This window comes from Microcaecilia unicolor, chromosome 8, assembly GCF_901765095.1.
Source record: "Microcaecilia unicolor chromosome 8, aMicUni1.1, whole genome shotgun sequence".
NCBI classification, from domain to species: Eukaryota; Metazoa; Chordata; class Amphibia; order Gymnophiona; family Siphonopidae; genus Microcaecilia; species Microcaecilia unicolor.
In genome coordinates, this window is record NC_044038.1 from 68,006,489 (window position 1) to 68,032,452 (window position 25,964).

General features: G+C 45.1%; 1 protein-coding gene across 1 annotated transcript in view; it reads right to left on the reverse strand.

Annotated features, from left to right (window-relative positions):
* Positions 1 to 8,335, reverse strand: part of LOC115475474 (carcinoembryonic antigen-related cell adhesion molecule 1-like) — a 199,562-nt gene extending 191,227 nt beyond the window's left edge. Inside the window, exon 1 of the mRNA XM_030211216.1 lies at positions 8,078 to 8,335. Within this exon, the coding sequence (XP_030067076.1) occupies positions 8,078 to 8,113 (36 nt within the window). The 5' untranslated portion in view covers positions 8,114 to 8,335. The remainder of the gene's footprint in view (positions 1 to 8,077) is intronic.
* Between the last annotated feature and the right edge of the window lie 17,629 nt (positions 8,336 to 25,964).

Below are 25,964 nucleotides of genomic sequence, written 5' to 3' on the forward strand. Positions count from 1 at the left end.
CCCTCCCCTCCATCCATGCGCATCTCCTCCCTGACTTCTCTCCCCTCCCTCCATCCAGCAACTCTCCATTCTCCCCTGCCCTCTCCTCCATCCACCCATATCCAGCAAATGTCCTCTGTTCCCTGCCCCCTCCATTCATCCATCCATGTTCAGCAAGTCTCCTCTTTCCTTTCCCCTGCCCTCCCCTCCATCCATCCATGTCCAGCAACTCTCCATTCTCTCCTGCCCTCTCCTTCATCCAGTGGCGTACCAAGGGGGGGGGGGGGCGGTGGGGGCGGTCCGCCCCGGGTGTCGGCGGGTGGGGGGGTGCTCCGCCGTCTCCTGCCACCACTTGTGTTTTTAAAAAAAAAATCCATTCAGCGAGGGACGCAGGCAGCGCCTCGTGTCTGCCCTGCTGTGTGCTTTGAAAAAAGAAAATCGCTTCGCTGGCGTCGGGCCGGCCTTCTTTCGCTATGTCCCGCCCTCGAGGAAATAGGAAGTTACCTCAAAAGTGGGCGGGACATAGCGAAAGAAGGCCGGCCCGACGCCAGCGAAGCGATTTTCTTTTTTCAAAGCACACAGCAGGGCAGACACGAGGCGCTGCCTGCGTCCCTCGCTGAATGGATTAAAAAAAAAAAAAACGCAGAGTGGTGGCAGGAGAAGAGGGCTCTGTCGATCTCCACGGAGGGGGGGGCTCAGATGGGAGAACGAGGTGGGGGAGCTCAGAGGGGAGAAGGGAATTGGGGAGGGGTGGGGGAGCTCAGAGGGGTTCTCAGAAGGGAGAAGGGAACTGGGGAGGGGTGGGGGAGCTCAGAGGGGTTCGCAGAGGGGAGAAGGGAATTTGGGGAGGGGTGGGGGAGGGGTGGAGGAGCTCAGAGGGGTTCGCAGAGGGGAGAAGGGAATTGGGGAGGGGTGGGGAGCTGAGAGGGGTTCTCAGAAGGGAACTGGGGAGGGGTGTGGGGGAGCTCAGAGGGGTTCGCAGAGGGGAGAAGGGAATTTGGGGAGGGGTGGGGACGGGTGGAGGAGCTCAGAGGGGTTCGCAGAGGGGAGAAGGGAATTTGGGGAGGGGTGGGGGAGCTCAGAGGGGTTCGCAGAGGGGAGAAGGGAATTGGGGAGGGGTGGGGGGAGCTGAGGGGTTCACAGAGGGGAGAAGGGAATTGGGGAGGGGTGGGGGAGCTGAGAGGGGTTCGCAGAGGGGAGAAGGGAACTGGGGAGGGGTGGGGGGAGCTGAGAGGGGTTCGCAGAGGGGAGAAGGGAACTGGGGAGGGGTGGGGGAGCTCAGAGGGGTTCGCAGAGGGGAGAAGGGAACTGGGAAGGGGTGGGGGAACTCAGAGGGGTTCGCAGAGGGGAGAAGGGAATTTAGGGAGGGGTGGGGAAGCTCAGTGGGGTTCACAGAGGGGAGAAGGGAACGGGGGAGGGGTGGGGGAACTCAGAGAGGTTTGCAGAGGGGAGAAGAGAATTTGGGGAGGGGTGGGGGAGCTCAGAGGGGTTTGCAGAGGGGAGAAGGGAATTGGGGAGGGGTGGAGGGAGCTCAGAGGGGTTCTCAGAAGGGAGAAGGGAACTGGGGAGGGGTGGGGGAGCTGAGAGAGGTTCTCAGAGGGGAGAAGGGAACTGGGGAGGGGTAGGGGAGCTGAGAGGGGAGAAGGGGAGTGTGGAGGGGTGGAGGGGCTCAGAGGGGAGAAGGGGTCTGAAGCTGGAACTGGGGTCTGACAAGGGGGCAGGAGGGAGAATGGGTCTGGGGCTGAAAAGGGGGGATGCAAAGCATGTGATGGATGAAGGGGGCTGGAACTGGGGGCTGAAAAGGAGGGTATTTGGGATAAGGGGGCTAGTGCTGGAACTGTGGGCTGAAACAGGGCTGGGGTTGAAACTAGGGGCTTTAAAGGGGACAGGGAGAACTGGCTGGGGCTGATGCTCAGGACTGGTGAGAGAAAGGGCTGGGGTTGAAACTAGGGGCTGAAAAGGGGACAGGGAGAAGTGGCTGAGGGCTGAAGCCCAGGACTGATGGGAGAAAAGGGCTGGGGACTGGTGGGATAGTGGGGCTGAAAAGGGTGGCAGGTGGGAGATGTGGGCTGGAACTGGAACTAGGTGCAGGTGGAAAGAGGGGGCAGAGAGAGGGGACAACAGACCCTGGATGGAAGTGGGGAGCGTGAGGGAGGGCAGACCCTGGATGGATGGGAGAGGGAGGGCAGACGGATTGAAGGGGCAGAGAGAAAGGGCGGATGGTGGGTGGAAGGAGGAGAGAGAAAGAGGGCAGACTGGGGCAAATGGTGGATGGAAGGGAGAGAGAGGGCAGACAGTGGATGGAAGGGACATTAGAGAGGGCAGACACTGTATGGCAGAGAGAGAGCAAAGACAGATCCTGGATGGAAGGAAGACAGTGAAAAGAAGATGAGAAAAGCAGAAACCAGAGACAACAAGCTGTAAATATATATTTTTATTATTTTGCTTTAGGATATAGTATTGTAGCTGTGTTGTTTATAAATAGAACATGTAACTAAGGTAATCTTTTTATTGGACTAATTTTAATACATTTTGACTTAACTTTCAGAGAACAAAACCCCCTTCCTCAGGTCAGGATAAGATACTGTAACAGCACTATATTGTACTGACCTGAGGAAGGAGATTTTGGCCTCTGGAAGCTAAATGTATTAGTCCAGTAAAATGGTATTATTTTATTTTCTGTATTTGTTTTATTTCTATTTGTTAATTTGTAAAGTGGTGATTGGTATGTGTTAGTTTTTTCAAATTTACATCTGCTTTCTTTATATTTTGCACAGTACTAGGGGACATTTTCTGTTTCTGTGGTGTTACATTGTATGCAGAGTCTGGCATCGGGGGTTCAGTTTAATTTTTGTCTAAATAGAAAGTTTATTATTACTTTTTCTATAGTGGATTAGGGTGTATCTGTGTTTGTGAAAAAGACATGGCTTTCAGTTGGCATTGACTGTGCAGGATCGACGATCTGTACTAATCTGTCTGTTTTCATTTTACAATAGGTGAATTGATGTTCTAGTGCTCACTGTAGTGTTTAAGATGCTTTCCTTTTCCTTGTGTGACTCGTAGAAATTACTGCTTATGGTATGGTAGAATTGCTCTATAGGTCCTGAGTGTTTTGTATTCTCGGTCTGCCTAGTACTGGATTTGGGGGGGGTGTTAAAAAATGACCGGCCCCTGATGTCAACTACCATAGGTACGCCACTGCCTTCATCCATCCATATCCAGCAAATTTCCTCTCTCCTGCCCTCTCCTCCATCCACCCATATCCAGCAAATTTCCTCTCTCCCCTTTCCCCTCCATCCATGCATGCCCAACAATTCTCCTCCTTCCCCTGCCCTCCGCTCCATGTCCAGCAACTCTCCATTCCCCTGCCTTCTCCTCCATCCAACTCCAGCAAATTTCCTCTCTCCCCTTTCCCCTCCATCCATGCATGCCCAGCAATTCTCCTCCTTCCCCTGTCCTCCGCTCCATGTCCAGCAACTCTCCATTCCCCTGCCTTCTCCTCCATCCAACTCCAGCAAATTTCCTCTCTCCCCTTTCCCCTCCATCCATGCATGCCCAGCAATTCTCCTCCTTCCCCTGCCCTCCGCCATGTCCAGCAACTCTCCATTCCCCTGCCTTCTCCTCCATCCAACTCCAGCAAATTTCCTCTCTCCCCTTTCTCCTCCATCCATGCCCAGCAATTCTCCTCCTTCCCCTGCCCTCCGCCATATCCAGCAACTCTCCATTCCCCTGCCTTCTCCTCCATCCATCTCCAGCAAATTTCCTCTCCCCTTTCTTCTCCATCCATGCATGCCCAGCAATTCTCCTCCTTCCCCTACCCTCCACTCCATGTCCAGCAACTCTCCATTCCCCTGCCTTCTCCTCCATCCATCTTCAGCAAATTTCCTCTCTCCCCTGTCCCCTCTAGCAATCCCTGTTGTCCAGCAATTCTCCTCTCTCCCCTGCCCATCCTGTTTCTATCCATCCCCTTCCCCATTCTATCCAGCATCTCCCTCCCCATTCACAGCATCTCCCATTTGTCTCAATAAAGAGTGACAACGTGGATGCAGCTTGCAGCAGCTCACAGGTTTGCCTGCTTTAACTTGCCTGGTTTGTGTTATTTCACAAAGTGTCTAGCCCTATTTGAAAGTAGGCTGTGAAGCAAGAGCCACCTTTGGTGGCCATAGTCACCCAAAATAAAAATGCTCAAGACTAGTGTTCTTCACATCCTATAGAGTCAGCTCACAAACAAAAGCCCATTTGATTTAACCCATTAGTGCTCAATGTTTCCATATGTGGGAACAGATATGGGAACATGAGAACATTGGACACTAATGGGTTGAACAAGGTGTCTAGCAGTGGAAGGACTGTGTGTGCTATTCCTGAGGTGATGGTCATGATTTGAATATTTTTACTTTGTAGTTAAGAAGACAAGTTGCCTACTCTGGCCAGTCCAGAGACCTCTTTTGCGTCCTGCCTCCTCATGTAACTTACTGTTTCCTTGTAGGCAGGACGCAACAGAGACAGCCTGTATTAATCAGTGCCCACTACAGCCCCTGAGCAACAACACAGGCGCTTATTTTATAAATGTCTGCTGCCCCTGAGATCAAAACCTGGCTATGCCTCTGACTAAGACCATTTCTACTGCAGCTGGAAAATGGCCGAGTTCTATTTTCCAAATTAATGGCCATGATTTTTGGTATAAGGGGTGAAGAACTCAGTACTCGTTTTGGAGACGTAAAGGAGCATACCTTGAAAAAGCTGACACAAAACACGTGTCAGTATGCAGCCCCATATGATTTGAGTTTGAATTTAAAAGTCCCCTGAAACTTTTAAAGATAAGTACAGATTTATTCTGATTATAAGCATTTGAGAGTGTTGTCACAAATGGAAAAAAAAACACTTGAAAGGTTTTCTATATAATGGACCGATGACAAGAAGGGTGGATATTGCTACTGTACCAATATTTGACAGTGGAGTACCACCTTTGATGGTCCGAAGAAACTTTTCTATAGGAAAGTGTTTTGATTTGTTATATCAGTGATAAAAATATATTTTTTGTGTGCATGCACTAATATTGCCATTAGCATGTGGCTTTTAATTAAAATTAGCACATGAGCCCTTACTGCCACCCATTTAATAGGCAGCAAGGGCTCATAGGCTAATCCCATCCTAATCAGTTAGTGAGTGTCACTATGACTGCACTGTTTCACACTATTATGCCTACTCTCTGCCTCAGACACACCCCCTCTGAGAAAAATAGAAAATTCTTTTTCGCCCATGGTTTGTGTGTGCACATAGAGGGGCATAATCGAACGGGGACGACCATCTCTAAGGGCACCCATCTCTGAAGACATCTCCATGAAGGGGCGGGGCAGCCCGTATTATCGAAACAAGATGGGCGTCCATCTTTCATTTCGATAATACGGTCAGGACGCCCAAATCTTAACATTTAGGTCGACCTTAGAGATGGTCGACCTAAATGTTAAGACGGTCGACCTTAGAGATGGGCGACCTCAGTTTTCGCTGATAATGGAAAGCGAAGACGCCCATCTCAAAAACGACCAAATCCAAGGCATTTGGTAGTGGGAGGAGCCAGCATTCATAGTTCACTGGTCTCACTCACATGCCAGGACACCAACCCGGCACCCTAGGGGGCACTGCAGTGGACTTCACAAATTGATCCCAGGTGCATAGCTCCCTTACCTTGGGTGGTGAGCCCCCCACCCCCCCCCCCCCCAAAACCCATTCCCCACAACTGTACACCACTACCATAGCCCTTAGGGATGAAGGGGGGCACCTACATGTGGGTACAGTGGGTTTCGGGTGGGTTTTGGAGGGCTCCCATTTACCACCACAAGTGTAACAGGTGGGGGGGATGGGCCTGGGTCCGCCTGCCTGAAGTGCACTGCACCCACTAAAAACTGCTCCAGGGACTTGCATAGTGCTGTGATGGAGCTGGGTATGACATTTGAGGCTGGCATAGAGGCTGGAAAAATGTTTTAAAATATTTTTTTTTTGGGTGGGAGTGGGTTGGTGACCACTGGGGGAGTAAGGGGAGGTCATCCCTGATTCCTTCCAATCAGGGGTGTGCTGGTAAATTTTTAACAACAGCTCTTTCTCCCGGACGTAGCCAGCTCTGCAGTTGGAAGGGCCAGGGGTGGCCGGAGGGAGGAGCAACACTTGCCTCTCTCTCCTCCCTCCCTTCATGTGGGCACGCTAGGCATACCTTTGCTGGCAGCAAATAAATGGACTGCCACCACTCCCAACATCTTGCTCTGAGCAGCATGCTGGAACTTCTCTCACCTGCTCGAGAAGTCCCAGCCTGCTGCTCAGAGCTGGAAACAAGGAGCGGGGAGCAGCAGCAGCCTATATACTTGGCTGGCAGGGCTCAGCATCCCCACCAGCAAAGTAAAAGAGAATTCAGCAGGGGGCCCAGGCCCACATTTTGGGAGCCAGTTGTTAAAGTAGCCATGGAGGGCCCTACTTTAACAACTGGCTCCCAAAATTCTTAAAAACTTAACAACCGGCTCTTACGAGCCTGTGAGAGCCTGCTCCAGCACACCACTGCCTCCGATGGTCATCTGGTCAATTCGGGCACCTTTTCAAGGCTTGGTTGTGAAAAAAAAGGGACCAAGTAAAGTCAGCCAAATGCTCGTCAGGGACGCTCTTCTTTTTTCCATTATCGGCCGAGGACGCCCATCTCTTAACCACACCCTGTCCCGCCTTTGGTACACTGCCGACACGCCCTGATTTGTGTCGAAAGATGGGCACCCTTCTCTTTCAAAAATGCCCCTGATACCAAACTTACCGAAGGATGCCTTAGCGTGTCATGCAGTAAGCCATTTTTTAAATTTGTGGTAAGTGCATGCTAGCCCTTATCACAGCTTAGTAAAAGGGGCCCATTATATTTGTCACTTTCCACTTAAGGTGATATATTTTTATTGCTCTTCTGTTTTTTTTGTCTTAATATTTTTTATTAAATTCTGTTATAAGAAAACAGTAGTACAAGTAACAACAACACAAAACTTTAACAAATCTTACAAAAAAATTTGTGGGTTGTTTACTAAAGCTTAGCTCGAGTTATCTGCAGCAGGGTCCATAGGAATAAAATGGGCCCTGCTGCAGATAACCCGATCTAAGCTTTAGTAAACAGGGGTGGGGGGGGGGGGGGGGGGAATTATCTTAGCTTATCTTTGTAAACATTTCTGAAATGTTTGTACTTTTTTAATCTTTATAATGGACAAGCTAAGGTTTTACATCTAATTTGTTTATTTTTTTTAATGCCTTTTTGATTTTCAGGTTTTTTTTAACCCCTAGACAGTGTACAGATTTCAATGGTTAGATATTTTAATGTGTTATATGAGGTTATTTATTATACATATGATAATAAATACCTTCATTTCATCTCTTTATTTGTGGTTCTGCTTTTGTTTTGGTGATTTATAAGTTTCCTCCAGGCCTTGCCCGAGTTCAGATTCCCCTTTTCCGCCCATCCCCTGCGGCAGAGAGGTTCCCACCAGTTAGTAACTGTTAACACAAGAAAATAACCACTTCTTTCATTCTGGAAATATTGTAACAGATCATAAATGCACATAAGTATTGCCACACTGGGACAGACTAAAGGTCCATCAAGCCCAGCATCCTGTTTTCAACAGTGGCCAATCCAGGTCACAGATACCTGGCAAGATCCCAAAAAGCTCTATGCATTGTATGCTGCTTATCCCAGAAATAAGCAGTGGATTTTCCCCAAGTCAATTTAATAATGGTCTATGGACCTTTCCTTTAGGAAGGCATCCAGACCTTTTTTAAACCCTGCTAAGCTAACCACCTTTACCACATTCTCTGGCAACGAATTCCAGAGTTTAACTGCATGATGAGTGAAGAAAAGTTTTCTCCAATTCGTATTAAATTTACTACTTTGTAGATTCATCGCATGCCCCTAGTCCTAGTATTTTTGGAAACAGTAAACAAATGATTCACATCTACCTGTTCCACTCCACTCATTATTTTATAGACCTCTATCATATCTCCCCTCAGCCATCTTTTCTCCAAGCTGAAGAGCCCTAGATGCTTCAGTCTTTCCTCACTGTGATTCACTGAAGAAAATGATACTCACTGAATCTCTTGTCTCTTCAGTCCAAGGACAGCACATCCCGGGGTCAGTAGATGTAAAGGCAGGAAGGGAATCTGTTCAGGAGGAGATTTCCATAATAGGCACACAAGTTTGACTTTCCTGATCAAGTGAATAGAATTTCTCGGGCTCCCTTTCAGTCTCTTTGCTTGCAGGATTTCCCCAGGAACACAAAACTGTAAACACATATATACTGTGCAATGCCAGTCATTGTCACACCCAGTGTCAGTAACACATGAACACCCTCAGTAATATTGTAAGTGCCTGTCATAACCCCCCCCCCCCCAAGATTTTCAACAGTGACAGCATGTACTATATATAATCATTTATATCAGTCTTTCCTAATTGGTTTCCTCTTATTTTTCAGGCACATGCATTTCCCCATCTCTATTTCCTCTTTTCTCCTATTGCAATGTGAGAAGTGTTGGGGGTGACAGTGAAAGTGGATAATTTGTTTGTGATAAAAGACAGCAAATGATTGAGGAAATCAAATCTCACCTACAAAGAGCATGAACACGGTGCAGATTAAACAGTTTATCATGTTCATGCTGGTGGAATGCTATAAGAGCCCCTTCCCTGATACACAGTGCTCCCTCCCTAGGATCATAGTGGGTTAGGACCTTCCCAATTTATTCTCGGCAAGGAAATAAGGATCATCCCCTCTTCACTAGAGGTTTTTTTTTTCTGATCCACCACTTAAAAAGCTAGGGGTCCTTTTACAAAGGTGTGCTGAAAAATGGCTTGCGGTAGTGTAGGCGTGGGTTTTGGGTGTGCGCCAATCCATTTTTTAGCACTTGTAAAAAAGGCCTCTTTTTTGCCAAAAAAATGGATGTGCGACAAAATCAAAATTGTCACACGTCCATTTTGGGTCTGAGACCTTACCATCAGCCATAGACCTAGCGGTAAAGAATCTGGGCAGTAATGACCTACGCACGTCAAATGCCGCTTGGCACTTGTCTGTTACATGCACCAGAAAATAAAAAAATATTTTTCAGACGCATGTAGCGGACACACACCAAAATTGAAATTACCGCAAGGGCCACTGGCCGGTAACTCCAATTTGGTGCGCGTTCAGTGCACGTAGACTCCTATGCGTCTTAGTAAAAGGGACCCCTAATCACTTCTCTTCCTATTCATGCATCGATCCATCATCTCTATATCTGTCCACTTATCAGTGAGTTCACTGTTTTGTTCAATACATTGTTTGTTCCTCCTTCTGTCTATCTATTCTTTTCTCAGTGATTTTACAGTTTTTCTGTGTTTGTACACTAATGTGAATGTGGTATATAAATATGATTATATGATAAATACTGCCCCCATCCACCTAAGGTGATCAGTGTCTCAGCTGCCAATAGGAGAAAAGGATTGGTGTGGAAGAGAATAAAGGAAAAAACAAGAATCGATTAACAAATATTTCTGTATGGTGCTCAAGGACCACAGAAATGAGGTAGACCTTCTATGATTTTCAGAAGTCTGCATTTTTGAGGAGCTAAACTAGAAGTAGACAAGGCAATGAGGCTAGACAGGATATATCTGAGGATATTTGAAGAACTTACAGAAGTTGCGGGAGCTCCACTGTCTGGAGGACTGAAGACGGTAGATTGATTGATTAGGATTTATTTATTACCTTTTCAAATACATTCAGGATACAGCAAGAATAAGCCAGACATAGGCAATACACAATTAGATCAGAAGAAAATATTTAAATAAGAGTCCACATTATAGCATAGCATGATACTTTAAATGTCAACACAATACATATTAAAATATCTTTCTAGACTGCATAGGGTGTAACATATAGACAGATATGGCAGAGTAATATGCAGAAAGTAAGTGTTGTTAACATAATTAAATTTGCATGTAGAGTCAGAAAAAATGCATGAAAATGATCTCGGCTAGAGTAGGAGTGATAAGCAAGTTGGTATGTGAAGTTGGTATTAGTCTTTGTGTGTCTTAATATTTAGGGCCTCTTTTATCAAGCCACACAACAATGCCGATGAAGCCCATTCAAAGTGAATGGGCTTTGTCGGCATTACCACACCGGGGACTGCTAGTGCGGTTGATAAAAGAGGCCCTTAGATAGTTGCTTCTTCCATTATGAGCTTGTGAAAAGTAGAGATAATCTTGCATTAAGTGAAGACTTTCTGGGATTTTGTTCCAGTGTGTGGGGTCTGTTCTGGGTGTTGCATCGCATGATTTCCTTAGGAGAGGGTGGGGTTATGGAAATTTCTTAGAAGGACCTCAGCAACCTTGGCGATGCCTAGAGGGAGATCCTCTTCCTCAAGAAATGGTTCTTGTTCACAAATCTGGAAGTAAGAAAAAGATTGGGAACTAAAGGCTGGTTAGTCTAAACCCAATGGTAAATAAATGAATGAAATTGCTGCTAAAACAGAGGACAACACCATTTCTCAGATGAGAAGGGCCAATCATGGCTCAGAAACTCTTTGAGCAGTGCCTCCCGAACTATAGGCTGCAAAATCTGCATCTGGGTTGTAACCAGGCTGAAAGAAAAAAGTCATTAGCCCATGCCTCCTGTTGAGGTCATACTATACATAGGCCTGTTCAGGCTCCACAGTAGGTGGGGGAGTATGACAGAATTGTCACTAATGCTATAGGAAGGTCCAGAAGAGCAATAAAACCAGTGAGGTAGGGTGAGTGGGTGTGGGGGGAGGGGGGAGGTTTACATGTTTGTCTTTGTTTAGAAAACGTCTGGTACCAACAGGTAAACCACAGTGACCTTGAATTGTCTATAAAGTTTCCATTACTGTTTACTAGAAGATTTGCTGTACTGTACTTGCAAAATCAGAGCACTTTACATCAAGGGTTTCTGTTGACACCAACTTCAGGGAAGTCAATTTAAAATTTTGCACTACTGCTATATTGATACAACTCCAAGGAAAATCTTTGCTATTAGTTAATATTGATAAATCCAATTAATTTCGTGTAAGGACAATATTGTCGGCAGGGGAAATGTCAGGCATAATAAAACTAAAATCCCTGTGCCAAAACCAGGGGCGTAGCTAGACCTGACATTTTGAGGGGGCCAGAGTTAAAAGTGGGGGCACTAAGCATACAGGTTGAGTAGTGCTTGGAATACTCCTAAATAATGCTTTACAGTGTTCTTGATGATGGATTACTAAGTACATAGTCAGTCCTGCATCAATATAAACCACATACACATTTATAGAAACCTTGGAAACACTGACATTTTTAAATAAAGTTGCATTATCCCATTATAGTAGACTTCAGTCTGGTCAACCTCTAAACACACATCACAGTGTCCTGCAAAATAATTACTGCAGTGGCATATCCTTCAACTTTGTTTAACAAATATAAATGCCTTATAAAGTTGATTTAATAAAATAAAGAAATACCTTTGAAGGCTTCTTTTCCATTCCTCTGGCTCTACTGATTTCTCTCCTTCCTGTCTGAGGCTGACAATCCGTTCAATCCCCGTAGTTCTTGACAGTGTTCCTTCCACCCCCTTCTCCTTATGAAGGAGCAGGCAAAGGATTGTCATAGGGAAAAATCCATCAGCACTTCACACCTAGTTCAGTGCCTCTAAATCTGCATTTGTCTGTTGCATGTTTTTTTATTGTCATTGATGCTGTGAACCATCTGTCTGTAGCTGCAATTATGAATGTCTAAGCTTTATATCAAAATGTTTTTCTCTTTAACCATTCCAGTGTCAGGTTTTAATTTACTCTTTTCTGAAGTAACTCTCTATATGAAACAACTATAATGAAACAGTCAGTTTTCCTTTCAGGTCAAATTCTTTGTGAAGAGCCTTTTCTCTTGTTTTACAAATTCTGAGGTACCTTGGGGGTCAAATGTTTATTTTTCCTATCATTTGTCAGAACTCTTGTTCAAGTTTAATCAAAACCAATTGGCCATGTGCTTTTCTACTCTTTTTGAGTATTGTGGTCTCTTGATGCTGTTAGATAAGCTCAGAGGCCTCATCATAAATATAATCTACATAGCCCATATTTTATTGTTATCCACATAAACCAAGTGGTAAAGAAAATTTATTAATAAACATTTAGCTCTTCAGATATACAATCATAGTAACATAGTAGATGACGGCAGAAAAAGACCTGCACAGTCCATCCAGTCTGCCCAACAAGACAAACTCATATGTGTATACCTTACCTTGATTTGTACCTGCCTTATTCAGGGCACAGACCGTACAAGTCTGCCCAGCAGTACTTCCCGCCTCCCAACCACCAGTCCCGCCTCCCATCACCGGCTATGGACAGATCGTATAAGTCTGCCCTCCGCTATCCTCGCCTCCCAACCACCAACCCCTCTTTCACCCACCTGCTCCGCCACCCAATTTCGGCTAAGCTTCTGAGGATCCATTCCTTCTGCACAGGATTCCTTTATGCATATCCCACGCATGTTTGAATTGGGGCCATAAACTTGCTCTTACAAAATTGTTCGGTGGGCAGGACCAATGAAGCTTTAAATTTGGGGGTAACAAACTGATTGATGGCTTGTATCTTATTCTATACTGTGGAAAAACTATTCTCACTAAAGAATGAGGCGCCATCTTTTGCTGTTATATATATCAATAATGCTGTCATAGTCCAATGAATCACATAGTTCTCTCTCAAAAGATAAAAGTGATAGATTATGGAGGTGGCTGGTGAGCATTGAGGCTCTTGATGCTGTTTTGATCCTGTTTACAGCAGAAAAGAGTCCTTCCACAGTGCAGGTTGTCATTGGCAGAGTGATAAGTACTCTTAATAGGGCATTGCCATTTGGGAAGACATCCACACTGCAGTTGTCTAGCACTTCAAGTAATGATGGATAATTTACACCTTCTGCTACATTGCGTTTTAGATGTTGAACAAACACTGAAAATTCTGCTTCTTCTATGGTGATGCTAAACAAAGTGCTTGGGGACTGTAGATTCTCTCTTTGGCCAAAGGACTCAGATGTTGGCATACAGGCAACAGAAGCAGTCATCATTCCATAAGCATCATCTTGAAAATGGTTCTTCAATTCTGTTATCTGACAGTCAATAATCTCATTCCACAGATGTCTCAAATTTTCATTGCTCTGCACACAAGAAGCTTTACCCAAAGTTGAAAAAAAACAATGTATCGCTAATCTTTGCAGGTAGCTTTGCCTTTCGAGATGAAGAGATATCCCACTTTTCAATATTATACTTCTCCATGAGCTCATCTGTTAACTGAAGAACTTTGTCAAAGTCGTGGGATGTGTTCTCCCTAAACCGAACAAACGCTTCTTTTAGACACTATCAGACTAATGCAAGTGGCGCTCTGTAGACCTTTAGTGGCAAAATCACTACTTGCAAACAATTTCCCAAATATAACTAACAGAAATAAGAATTTCTTTGCCTCTATTTGTTGTAGCAGAAAATGGGATTCTAGTTTTGTCTGTCCAGCAGAGTTTGAAAATTCAGCAAGCACTTCAAGAATAACATCATAAAGCAACAGTACTTTTTTCACAGAGCCAGATTTTGAGCTCCATCTTGTGTCTACTGATCGTTCAAGTTCAAGGCATTGTCTATCAGGATGCAGTTCTTTCTGTACTTCCAGAAAACGAGCATGCCTGTGTGTTCCTGTCATAAAACCATGCAAGGAGTTCAGAATTTCAAAAAATGTGGTAACAGAGGGACATGCTTTAGATGCTGTGCAGAGGACCAGGTTGAGGCGATGAGAATTACATTGCACATAAACAGCCCGCTGAAATGCGCGTTTCAAACTCACATGAACACCTCCCTTGTTTCCAGACATTACAGATGCTCCATCAAAACTGAAGCCAACACATAACTCAGCATCTAACTCAAGACCCTCAAGCACTTTTATGATTTTATCTGAAATCCCATTTACTGTCATGTCTGCAGTGTCAACAAATCCAACTGCCCTTTCCTTTATTACCCCCTTGTGTAGGTATCTGACATATACTGCAACAAGCTCACATTTGGAAAGATCTTTGCATTCAGATTTTGTGAACCAGTAGTAAAGTGGCCGATTCCAACAGTTCATTCTGAATATCTGGGCTTATCAGAGTTGCATTCTTAGGGAGTTTTTCAAGACGACTTTGTATTTCATTGTTGTGCTTGCTGAGGAGTTTAAAGAATTCCAAAAAGTTTCCTTTATTTAAACCATCATCAGTCTCTCTGTGTCCACATAATGGAACTTCTTGCTTTGCACAGAACATCACAATATCAAGCACTACTTTGATATGTTCACAATTTCTTTCTATAACAGAAGGGTTCATGGCATCATGGTTTAGATGATTTAAAATAGTTCCATGACCTCCTGGAAGGTGACTTTGTCTGTAGTCTTCAAATTTTTTCAGGGCAGGACAGTGTGCCATGCTTAATTCATGTTTTGAGCAGCCGTGACTCATATGCTTCCAGTCTTTAAAGCCAGTCCTGATGAAAGCATCATCAGCGTTGGTATCAGGAAAATGTCTGCATACTTTGCAGAACACTGCATCTTGGTTTAAGCTATATTCTAACAAGCGAAATTTATACCAGTGAGAGGAAAAACTTCTGGATTTGTCACCAGTTATACTAACTGGGAAAGACTGCAACTTTGGTTGTGTAGGTGGTTCATTAATGTCGTATAAATCAGAAGGTAATTCTTTTGGTTCCATACCAGATCTACTAATCCTTGGGAATAAAGCGGAACTTGTAGAGGGACCAGCCAATGATTCACTTTCATCAACATCCTCGCCATGTTCTTCTAGACGTGGCTTTTTGTTTCTATCTTCATCCTTGTCATGATCTTCTAGATGTGTTTTTTTGAAGTAAGTTAGCAAAGAACTTTGTTTTGCCATGGGGGTAGACTAAGGAACACCATCAGGAAATTCTTTTTTTTCTTGGGAACACTGTTAGGAACTTTCTCTCTCTTGGAAGCTAAAATCATAATGAATTTCTATAAGTTTTGTAATAAACACAGAAGATCCTATTTCCTAAAAAGTGGGTAGTGGAATCATAGTATAATGACACCATGGGCAATTAGAGCAACATGCACAAAGCAGCAGTTTTGATCCTGTCAGTGCTTCCTCTACCCAGCACCCACCAGAAATTCTGGTAGCATTTTAATAATAGCACCAAACACTCATCAATACCATATATTTTGTGAAGTAACACTAAATCCTGCAAAGATGCTTTTCAGAGCCCATGTAGCAAACTTAACAGCAACAATTCTGAACACACAAAAGACAGCAGTAAAAATACAGAACAGCAATAAGCTTCCTACTGGAAAAGCCAGACAAGTCCAGACTCTTATAGATCCCCACAGAAACCATGTACCAGCAGAATCTCTCACCTTGGTCACTCACAGAACACAGACCAACTCTCACCAATTAAAGAATAAAGGAGCAACAATTAGAACAGGAAACACTGAGAAATCACATTCTCTATAAGCAATACAGCACAGGAGAAATAAAATAAAAAGGCATTATCAACTGTACGGAGCAAAATGCAAGATCACTTACTACCCAAAATGAGACACACAAATTAATTATCTGAATACTCATGAAATGTAAAAAAAAAAATTGTGGGACACAGCATTGCCAGCAACAGAGTTTAAATATATTTCTCCAAGACATACCATGTAAGTTAAAGGGGTATTTGCCAAGTAGCAGTTAGACAATATTCTTGCGTTCATACGCATGTAACTGGACACATACACATCTATAGGCTAATATTCCAAACATTTACACCTGTAACATAACCTTGGGGTCATCTTCAACTCATCCCGCTCCTTCTCTGCACATATTCAACAGATTGTTAAAACCTGTCGTTTCTTCCTCTATAATATTGCCAAAATTCGCCCTCTCCTTTCTGAGCACTCTAACAGAACCTTCATCCACACTCTCATCACATCTCGCTTGGACTACTGCAACTTGCTTCTCACAGGTCTTCCACTCAGCCATCTCTCTCCTCTTCAATCTGTTCAAAATTCTGCTGCACGATTAATATTTCGCCAAAGTCACTATGCCTATATCAGCCCTCTTCTGAAGTCACTTCACTGGCTCCCTATCCATTTCCGTATACAGTTCAAGCTCCTCTTATTAACCTATAAGTGCATTCACTCTGCTGCCCTTCACTACCTCTCCACCCTCATCTCTCCCTACACTCCTTCCCAGGTACTCCATTCACTAGGCAAATCTCTCCTAATTGCACCCTTCTCCTCCATCGCTAACTCCAGACTCCGTTCCTTTTATCTCGCCATACCTTATGCCTGGAACAGATTTCCTGAGCCATTACGTCAAGCTCCATCCCTGGCCGCCTTCAAATCCGGGCTAAAGGCCTACCTGTTTGATGCTGCTTTTAATTCCTAATTTGTCACCTGCTCGTAACCTTTATCTTGTCTTCCTCTCTTCAACCAGGTCTATCAATCTGAATTTGAGTAAATCAGGGGACGGACGGGGAACACAACAGTGCTGATCATTATTAATCCCCCCTCTTAGGACTAACACCAATGAAACATAAATATAGGAATATAGATAAAATCTAGATACCCTAGATCCATCAGATACAGTCTATAACACCTTAAATCAAGGCTTTTACCCAGTCAGCTACATCCCTGGAGACCTCTAGAATCCAACTTTAATGTGAAGAACACAAAATGCTTATGTTCCTGAGCAGGAAAAGCCAGTGCAAAGCAGACCATGACAGCAGAGAATTGGGAAAAAACCAGATCCTCCAGCTTTAAAGTTTTATAGACTGGATCAAGCAGATCCAGGAGATCTGGCTTTTACCCGGTCCGTAATACAGCACCCAACAGCAGAGGTTTTCTACTTCATAGACCTGAACAGGCACACACATTCCATAATTAACCAAAAAAAAAAAAGATAGCAGGAACATACAGAAAACATCCTATAGTCAAGCATCTCCCCTGCCCTTCCGTACCCCCCCCCCAACCCCTTCATATAAAACCCAGCATCTCCCCTGCTTTTTCTTAGTCCCCAGCCGCTTCATATAAAGCCCAGAATACTCCCTGCCCTTCTGGACCCCCACCCCATCATAGACCTGCATCACCCTTGCTCTCTATACCCCACCGTCTGTCTCATAGCTCCCCCTGTCCTTCCCTACTCCACCACCCCCACAGTCCAACATCAATTCTGCTTTTCTAACCCCACATCACCCAGCATCGAGTTAACTCTGCCCAGTTCCCACAGTTCCACAACACCAGCCCAACCCAGCATCACCTCCTGTTCCCAAAATTTTTTGCTTTGTTTTGGGGTTTTTTTCAGGGCTTTTTTTGAGGGGGTACTTGGGGGTACTGAGTACCGGCACCTTTTCCATTGTCTGCTAAAATTGACCTATGGTCCCCAAGTTTTAATGAAAGAGCTCAGGCTCTACATAACAATTCTGCCTTGTCATAGATTCTGTGACCGGTTGCAGGGGGCCTGGCTGTTGTGGGGTGGGTCCTTCAGTGATCACCCCATCCCTGAAGGGTGGCCTAGCATTTGAGTACTGGCACCTTTTTCGCTAGAAAAAACACACTGTTTTTTAAAAAATCTGGAGTCTGGATTCTCTGGAGTGGACAGCAGGCAGGGAGTCACAGTACTGGAGCCTGGAGGACTACTGGTCTATAGGCTTGGCCAAGTTGGCCCAAGTTAAATACAACAGCTAGGCAGAACAAGGCACAGGGCAGGCACTATCAAATTGCCTGCACCGCAAGGGAGAGGCTTCCTTCAGTCAGCAGCAGCAGTGCTGCTGCAGACACAGATAATTAGGCAGCGGATGGTGGCTTCCTGGTGGTGGGCTCTTCAATGCTCCAGTCCTCCTCCTCACTCAGTCTCAGATCAGCGGGTCTAGGTAAGTCTGAATTTGGTGCGAAGTGTGAGGCACATAAGTACATAAGTAATGCCATACTGGGAAAAGACCAAGGGTCCATCGAGCCCAGCATCCTGTCCACGACAGCGGCCAATCCAGGCCAAGGGCACCTGGCAAGCTTCCCAAACGTACAAACATTCTATACATGTTATTCCTGGAATTTTGGAGTTTTCCAAGTCCGTTTAGTAGCGGTTTATGGACTTGTCCTTTAGGAAACCGTCCAACCCCTTTTTAAACTCTGCTAAGCTAACCTGCCTTCACCACTTTCTCCGGCAACGAATTCCATAGTTTAATTACACGTTGGGTGAAGAAAAATTTTCTCCGATTTGTTTTAAATTTACTACACTGTAGTTTCATCGCATGCCCCCTAGTCCTAGTATTTTTGGAAAGCGTGAACAGACGCTTCACATCCACCTGTTCCACTCCACTCATTATTTTATATACCTCTATCATGTCTCCCCTTAGCTGTCTCTTCTCCAAGCTGTATAGCCCTAGCCTCCTTAGTCTTTCTTCATAGGGAAGTCGTCCCATCCCCGCTATCACGAACTGTGAAGCGAAAAGCACGAGGCGGGTGAGCAGCCAGTAGGGCGGCAGTGAGGCACGAGGCAGGCACAAGGCGGGTGAGCAACCAGTAGGGCAGGCAGCGGGAATTCTGTGTGGACTTGGGCTGACCTGGACCGGACCGGAGTAGTGAGATCTGCAGGGTGACGGGGCCAGGTCCCTTCAGACAGCAGTTTTGATGCGCGGGCAGTCCTGCTTCTTCTTCAGGTGGTCTCAAGTCTCACAGTGCTGCTGAGATTGAGAATGATGCTAATGCCTGGCAGCACCGCACGGGAGAGGCTTCCTTGGTTAACAGCTGCGAAGCAGTGTGCGCTGCTGTGGCGGCTCAACTACTTAAGTTAAGTAGTGCCTCAATTCAAGTCCGACTTAGATTTAAAACAATTAGATGATGACGGGCCAGGCTCACTGCTCACTCAACCTCTTTTGCAGCTCTGCCTCCTGAGCGGTGCTCTTCGTGCGTGCGTGCGTCCGTCTGATCGTGCTGTGGGGGCAGGGCTCTTCGCGGATCACTCAAGGAGGTTGTTTGTGGCTCAGCACAGTGGCTGTGACGTTCTGAGTCACATGGGGGCAGGAGCCAGTGTGTGTGGTCCACAAGTGTAGCTGCTAGCGTTGCTGTGAAGCTGGAACACGCAAGAAATGATGTACTTTAAAGCAGCAGCAGCAGCAAACTGAATTTTCTTGAAGTGGTGCCTAAAATCAGGCACCTGACTGTTCACCAGAGTAGAGGGGGCTTGAGAGAGGAATGTAGGGGCCTTGGCCCCCGAGGCCCCATGTAGCTACACCCCTGGCCAAAACACAAAGGCTTAACTGCAAATGGAACTTTTTTCACATGAGCCATACACTCATGACTCACCTCTGCTCGTTATCAGTTCCAATAAATTGCAGTCTTATTTTGTTATATTCATATTAAATATTTATTTAAATAAGCTTTAATGATTTTACAAAAACACAATATAAATGTAATCCTATCTTTCACATACTGCTTAAAAGCATATTAGTTTCAGTATCAAACTAATCCACTTATCTTGTTTGGAACAGTACAATGGAATGTCAAAAGGTATTCAATATTTTTGGTCTGAGATTCACAACACGAAAACTTTGTTATGCTTTACCCCCTGTTTACTAAGCCATTCTAGCTTTTGTGTGGCAATGCCCATTCAAAGTTAATTGACTGTGTTGGCCTTAGTGCATGACAGCCGCTAACAGAGCTTAGTAAATGGGAGAGGGGGGGGGGGGGTAAATGTATTATAATTTGCATCATAAATCTTCAAATATATATCACATATACAACACACACATCCATACCAGAGCAGGAATGATCATGAACAACTTATATATTTGTGTCATCATGCACTATAACTAACTTCTTACAACCAGACATGAACTCACTAATTCAACAAATTAAAATGCAATGGATTTCATGTCTCGTTGTATGGTGTGGAGCGATTAAAGACCATTTGAAAGAAGTTAATCATAGTACATGATGACAAGTAAATATATAAGTTGTTCATGATCATTCCTGATCTGGTATGGATGTGTGTTGTACGTGTGATATGTGATTGAAGATTTATGATGCAATATATAATACATTCAGAGCATAACAAAGTTTTCATGTTGTGAATCTCAGACCAAAATGTGAGATATAATTTTTGTATTTTTTTCTCTTCACTGATATTAGCAGAGATAGATATACTTTCTATATGTTATTTTTCACTGTTATGCTCAGTTAAAATAAAAATTAAAAAAAGAACTGTGTAGAATTTAATATCAGCAGTGACAGAACAAAAATACAAAGTATTGAAAATATTGCATGTTCAAAAATTATTGGGAAATCAATGTGAATGAATGATTGAATGTTTCATTTTTCTTTTGATATAAATACATGGATAGACATGGGGTTTCCTGTGGTGATTTCTTATTTTTCATGCCCCTCCTCCTGTGGTGAGGTGGTTTCTTGTCTAACTTCCTCATTTCTGCCTTCTCCTCTTTCCTTCTGTACCAGCAGGAAATCACAAGGCAGTCATCATGAGATGGGGCGAGAAGGAGTGGATTGACTATTTCACTCTCTGAAAATGGTGTTTACTTCTCTTTTTTATAGACACTTATAGTAAATCAGGTTTGTTGACCATAAACTATTGTGTAACTTTATAATGCTGTAATTTTATCTAGTGCTACAATAATAGTGGAGGGGTTTATGGGGTGGTTGTAGATAACACTGCATGGAAAGAAATGGGTCAGTAGTGAGTATCAATGTCATTGGGACCCAAATCTGACACACACACACACACACACACACACACACACACACACACACACACACCTACACACACACACCTACACACACACACACCTACACACACACACACCTACACACACACCTACACACACACACACACACACACACACACACACACACACACACACACACACACACACACCTACACCTACCGTAAAACACCACTGGATGATCCTCTGTGGCTTTGGTTCACTCAGGGGCCATTTTACTAAAGGGTTGTCGCACGGCAACCTGGAGCTACTGCCAGCCCAACGTGGCTACTGGCAGTAGTTCCACCTCCAAGAGTACCATTTCGGGTGCTGCTGGATGAGAAAAAATATATATACCATAGGGTGTTACCTGGTAGTAAACTGCCAGGGTAGCACAAGAGCACGTACTGCCACCTCAATGGGTGGTGGTAAGTGTGCCCTCCCACCATGACCATGTGGTAAGTGCAAGCTTACTGCATGGCCTTGTGTTTTTTCAGGCTTTTTACTCACTGTGGTAAAAAGGGCCCTGGTGCGTTGCAAAAGCAGCTGCTGCCGCTGCTACCACAGGGCCCTTTTTACTGCAGCTTAGTAAAATGACCCCTTAGTCTTTATTTAGTTAGGGGACTATTCTTCATCATAAGACCTGGGAAGCAGTGATGGCTTCCATCAACTGTAAGTGGCATCCTTGACTCTTTTCCCCAATCCACACTCTCCCTCAAACTCACTGAGAGTAGTGTGTTACCAGTAGAAAGAGAACTGCTGTGCCAAAGGTGGCATTAGCAGCAAAGTCTGAGAGAAGAGGACATTTCTCTGGGTAAGTGAACATTATTTTGCTCTGTGCTTTGGTAATTTAAAGATTGGGGATAAAAGAGAAATTGTAGGTTTATTGATAAAGACAGTTTGAATTTATTTATTTATTTATTTATTGCACTTGTATCCCACATTTTCCCACCTATTTGCAGGCTCAATGTGGCTTACAGAGAACCTGTTATGGCATCGCCATACAGGATAAACAATACAATTGGTGTTACAATGAGATCAAGGGATGACAGAAAACTTTATTAACTAGTTTCTATAGTGTAAAATTCTTTCCCACGGGCATAGTTTGGGGGGCAAGGGGGGCACTGCCCGCCCAAATGACTTGCGGCACCTCTCTGTCCTTCCATATCCCCACGGGACTGCTGGTATCATTATCTCTGTCCCTCCTCTCTCTACTCTCACTGGCAGCATCATTAAACCTCCTTGGTGTCAGCATTGTAAGCACTGCCAAGGCTGGGGCGGCTGCACAGGGCCTCACACTCCCAGGGGCTCTGTGGCCTGGAGTATCCCAATGCAGACCTGCCAAGTCTTGGTGGGCTATCTCCTGCTCTCTCACACTCTCACTGAGGGGCAGAACAAAGTTCTGTACATTTTTTCTCTCCTCTTTCCTCCCCCTTTCACTTGGTCCTGCATCTCCCCTTCTTGATACCCCTCTGTAACCCTCCCCTCAAAACTTCCTTTCATGGTTCTTTTGTAGTTTTTGCAGCAACAGCGTTGGTACATTGAAGTAGAGGAAGGACCTGTGGAACCTCATGTTTGAGCACGGGGAAAGTTGCTGCCGGGTCCCACTCACATGCAACAGGAAGTGTGTGTCAGGGAAGCAGGACAACAAAGTTACTTACCTGTAACAGGAGTTCTCCATGGACAGCAGGATAAGTCAGCCACATATGGGTGATGTCTTCCGAAAGCCCATTGGACAGAAATGCTCTCCAATAGCTCAGAGAGATTTTTTTTTTAAAGAATCCCTCTGAGCATGTGCAGTAGGTGCCCCTACTGGGCGAGTCCCCTCACTCCCACTTCCTGCCTCAGTCAGTACCTAGCAAGGGGTGGATCCTCCTAAGGGGAGGTGGGTGGGTTGTGTGGCTGACTTATCCTGCTGTCCACGGAGAACTCCTGTTACAAGTAAGTAACTTCTTTTTCTCCTAGGACAAGCAGGATGCATCAGCCACATATGGGTGACTCCCGAGCCAAGGGGCGTAAGGAGGGTTAGGTGCTCCAGTAGGTTTTCAGTCCTTACGGCCCTTGATGTGCTGTGGTTGGAGGGTCCGGCTCCAACCGCAGGAGCAGGGAGTGAAAAAGGGAGTCGGTCATACCAGGTTTGTTGGCAGTAAATGGTCATGAAGGTTTACAGTAAACATGGTGCAGTAAGTACACTGGAGTGTCAGCGGTTTGTGGAAAAATCACACAGCATGACTATAGGCACATAGTCCATATCACGCTGACCGCCATTGGTAGTGTAGGCATGAAGTCCGTATCACAGCGACTGGCAGTGATAGTGTAACATGTAGAAATGAAACAGGGATAACATGGCATTGTGGAACAGGAATACAACAGGTTATTATTCTTATTCCTATGTGACCGCTAGTGGTACTGTAGACACGAAGTCCATATCAGGGCGACCGGCATTGATAGTGTAACATGTAGAAGTGGAACAGGAAGAACGTGGCATTTTGGGACAGGGATACCACAGGCCATTCTTCTAGTGGTTAGTGCAGTGGACTTTGATCCTGGGGAACTGAGTTCAATTCCCACTGCAGCTCCTTGTGACTCTGGGCATGGGCAAGACACTTAACCCTCCATTGTCCCTGGTACAAAATAAGTACCTGAATATATGCAAACCACTTTGAATGTAGTTGCAAAAACCTCAGAAAGGCGGTATATCAAGTCCCATTTCCCTTTCTTCATCTTAATTTTATTTATTTGAATGAATGCTGGTGATCTGCAATGATGAGTACCAGAACCGTTTGACCGGAATACCCACGACACCTCAGTATGAGGACCACCAGGATGGGTGGTGGTAATGAACTGTGGAGGAGAAGGTCAAGGAACTACAGAGCTCTGGACAGCGTGGTATGCAGTTGATTTGGTCATGAAAGGTTGAAAGTTGATTTTGGGGTGGTTTTTTTTTTTCGGAGGTAGTCCTGAACTCTCATTAGTCAATATGAGAGCAGATGGAGCATGCACAAGATGCCTAGGAGATAGCACAAAAAGCCTTGGGGCATATAGAACCCAGCACGATGATTGTGTCCACATCCAAAGATGTGGGGACTGTGCTGTTTTGTGATCGTGGTGCTAACTTGGTTGTTGTCTTTATCCCCATGTACCATGAATATGGGTTGTCTATGTATGTAAGTAGCTGGTCTCAGTGTGTCAGTGAATCAACTGCTATTTGAGGGCCAAGAAATAGCCAGAGTAGTGTGGAATAGAGTCATTACAAACATAAAGGGTCGTGTTGGTACGGATAAGCGTTAGGCCAGTGATTTTGTGAGAATGTGGTTTCAAGAGCAAAGACCCCTTTGGCATTGCTTTGTGTTATGTCATTGAGTTTGAACTATTTCAGTTGGTATTCCAATATATTTGCTGGTATAGATATACGTATGTGCTTGTCTGTATAATCTATCTGTACCGGAACTAATTATATAGGGGTCGGCCTTGACCCTGCATGGTAAGAGGTCCGTGGACTTGCGGGTGGATCCTAATTATATTTGTTTTCTGGTGGTGGTGGTGGGGGGGAGGCTTGTAGCCATGCAGGCCCTGTTGTGATGAACCTAAGAGGATCTATGTTTCTGTGGCCCTAAAGGAACGGGCTTAGGGTTAACAATCAGTGGACGCAGTGGGTCGGGCCCTTTCAGAAGCCTGTTGGTGAAGTGGCCCCTGGCCTCAGAGTTAAGGGAAAAACTGAGGTTTATTGCCTTTTGCTGGAAAATTCATTGCCCAGTCTGTCTGTGGAGCGGGGCTCCAGGCCCGTTCTGTATACCCTGAGGTTGTGGGATTTTAGCTTACCCGGGGGAGACCTCAATGGATTTCAAGTCCATCCCATTAACCCCCCCTACACAGTAATGGGTGAACTGGGGTGACCTTGGTGGTCTCTGATGGAAAGAACCTTGTTGGCACGAGCGGTGGACAGGCATTGGGCAGTAGCACGACCAGTGGTCGAGAGCCTGGAGCAGGACTAGGTTTCATCGGGTGTGCACAGTTGTCTTTGACCCAGGGGAAGTTAGTTATTTATTTGTTCACCCTTGTGTAGGTCCCCTCCTGCTGCAGATTGGGCCCGGTATGTGTAGAGCCAAGTGGATCAGTGCAGCAGATGGATGGAAGCAGAGCCGCATAGTCTATGCCATTTTGCGGGAGCAAATCATATCAGGGAATTGTGTGTCAGGATTTAGATGTGCCCAATAGACTGTGTCCTGGGCTAAAAGAAAAAAGGGGCCATAGGAATTACCTGGGGCGTGAATGGTATAAGCACTTTGCTGGGTCTTCTATTAGATACGGTAGGCTGCAACAGAAGGTTGAATGGGGAACTAGGTATTTGGGTCCCCTGAAGGTTTTTTTTTTTTTTAGGTTGTGTATGTAGCAGCTGAGATAGCATTCCCTTAATGGAAGGGTAGTTGCACCGTTATAGTAATAGTGAGTAGCCGAGTTCTTGTATATGTGTAAAGTTTTATTTGTCTGTTAGGTAATCTGTTTTGAACGTTGGGCCAGGGATGCTTTGGCCTTAGGTTGGTACGTACAGAAGGCTTCCCAGCCTGTGAAGTGTGAGAGACTGTGTTAGATCCCCAAGAATAGCCTGAATAGCCTCGCTTCAGGGGGATTATAAGGCAGGGAGGCTTGTATAGGTCAGCAAGAAACTCCATCTGAAAGTCGTGGAGAATTAAGTTGATCCATGCAGGGTCCGCAAGGGTAGCAATGGGATTTTTACCCTGTTGAGTTTGTGCTCAACTCATTGCCAGTCATCCTTAGCGTCTTCTTCCCCTCTGTGGAAGTCAGAAGGTGTGTGGATACACAACAGCCTTGCTGTAGTGGAACCGACTGAGGGGCTATCGTCTCAGGTCCTATTTCTGTAGTGTTCCACCAAAAGCACAAGTACTGGCAGGGTAGAAGGTGGCTGAGCTCGAGTTTGGCCATGCTTGTTGATGCACGGCTTCCTCAGAGCCACAGTCCTATGTACGGTACTGGGTGGTGTTTAGGTTGAGATGAGACAGGGCCCAGTGAGGGCTGTAAGCTGTGCCTTGGGGTTTCTAGGGATTGTTCCCTAATTGCCAGAGCAGCCTGCTTCAGAGTTCATGCAAGGTGGTGCTGTCGCTGGCATGATTGATAATAATAGTAATAATAATAAATAACTTTACTTCTACCCCACCGTAGAATTTTTGGTACAGTTCCATCCTCAAACTCCACCCTCTT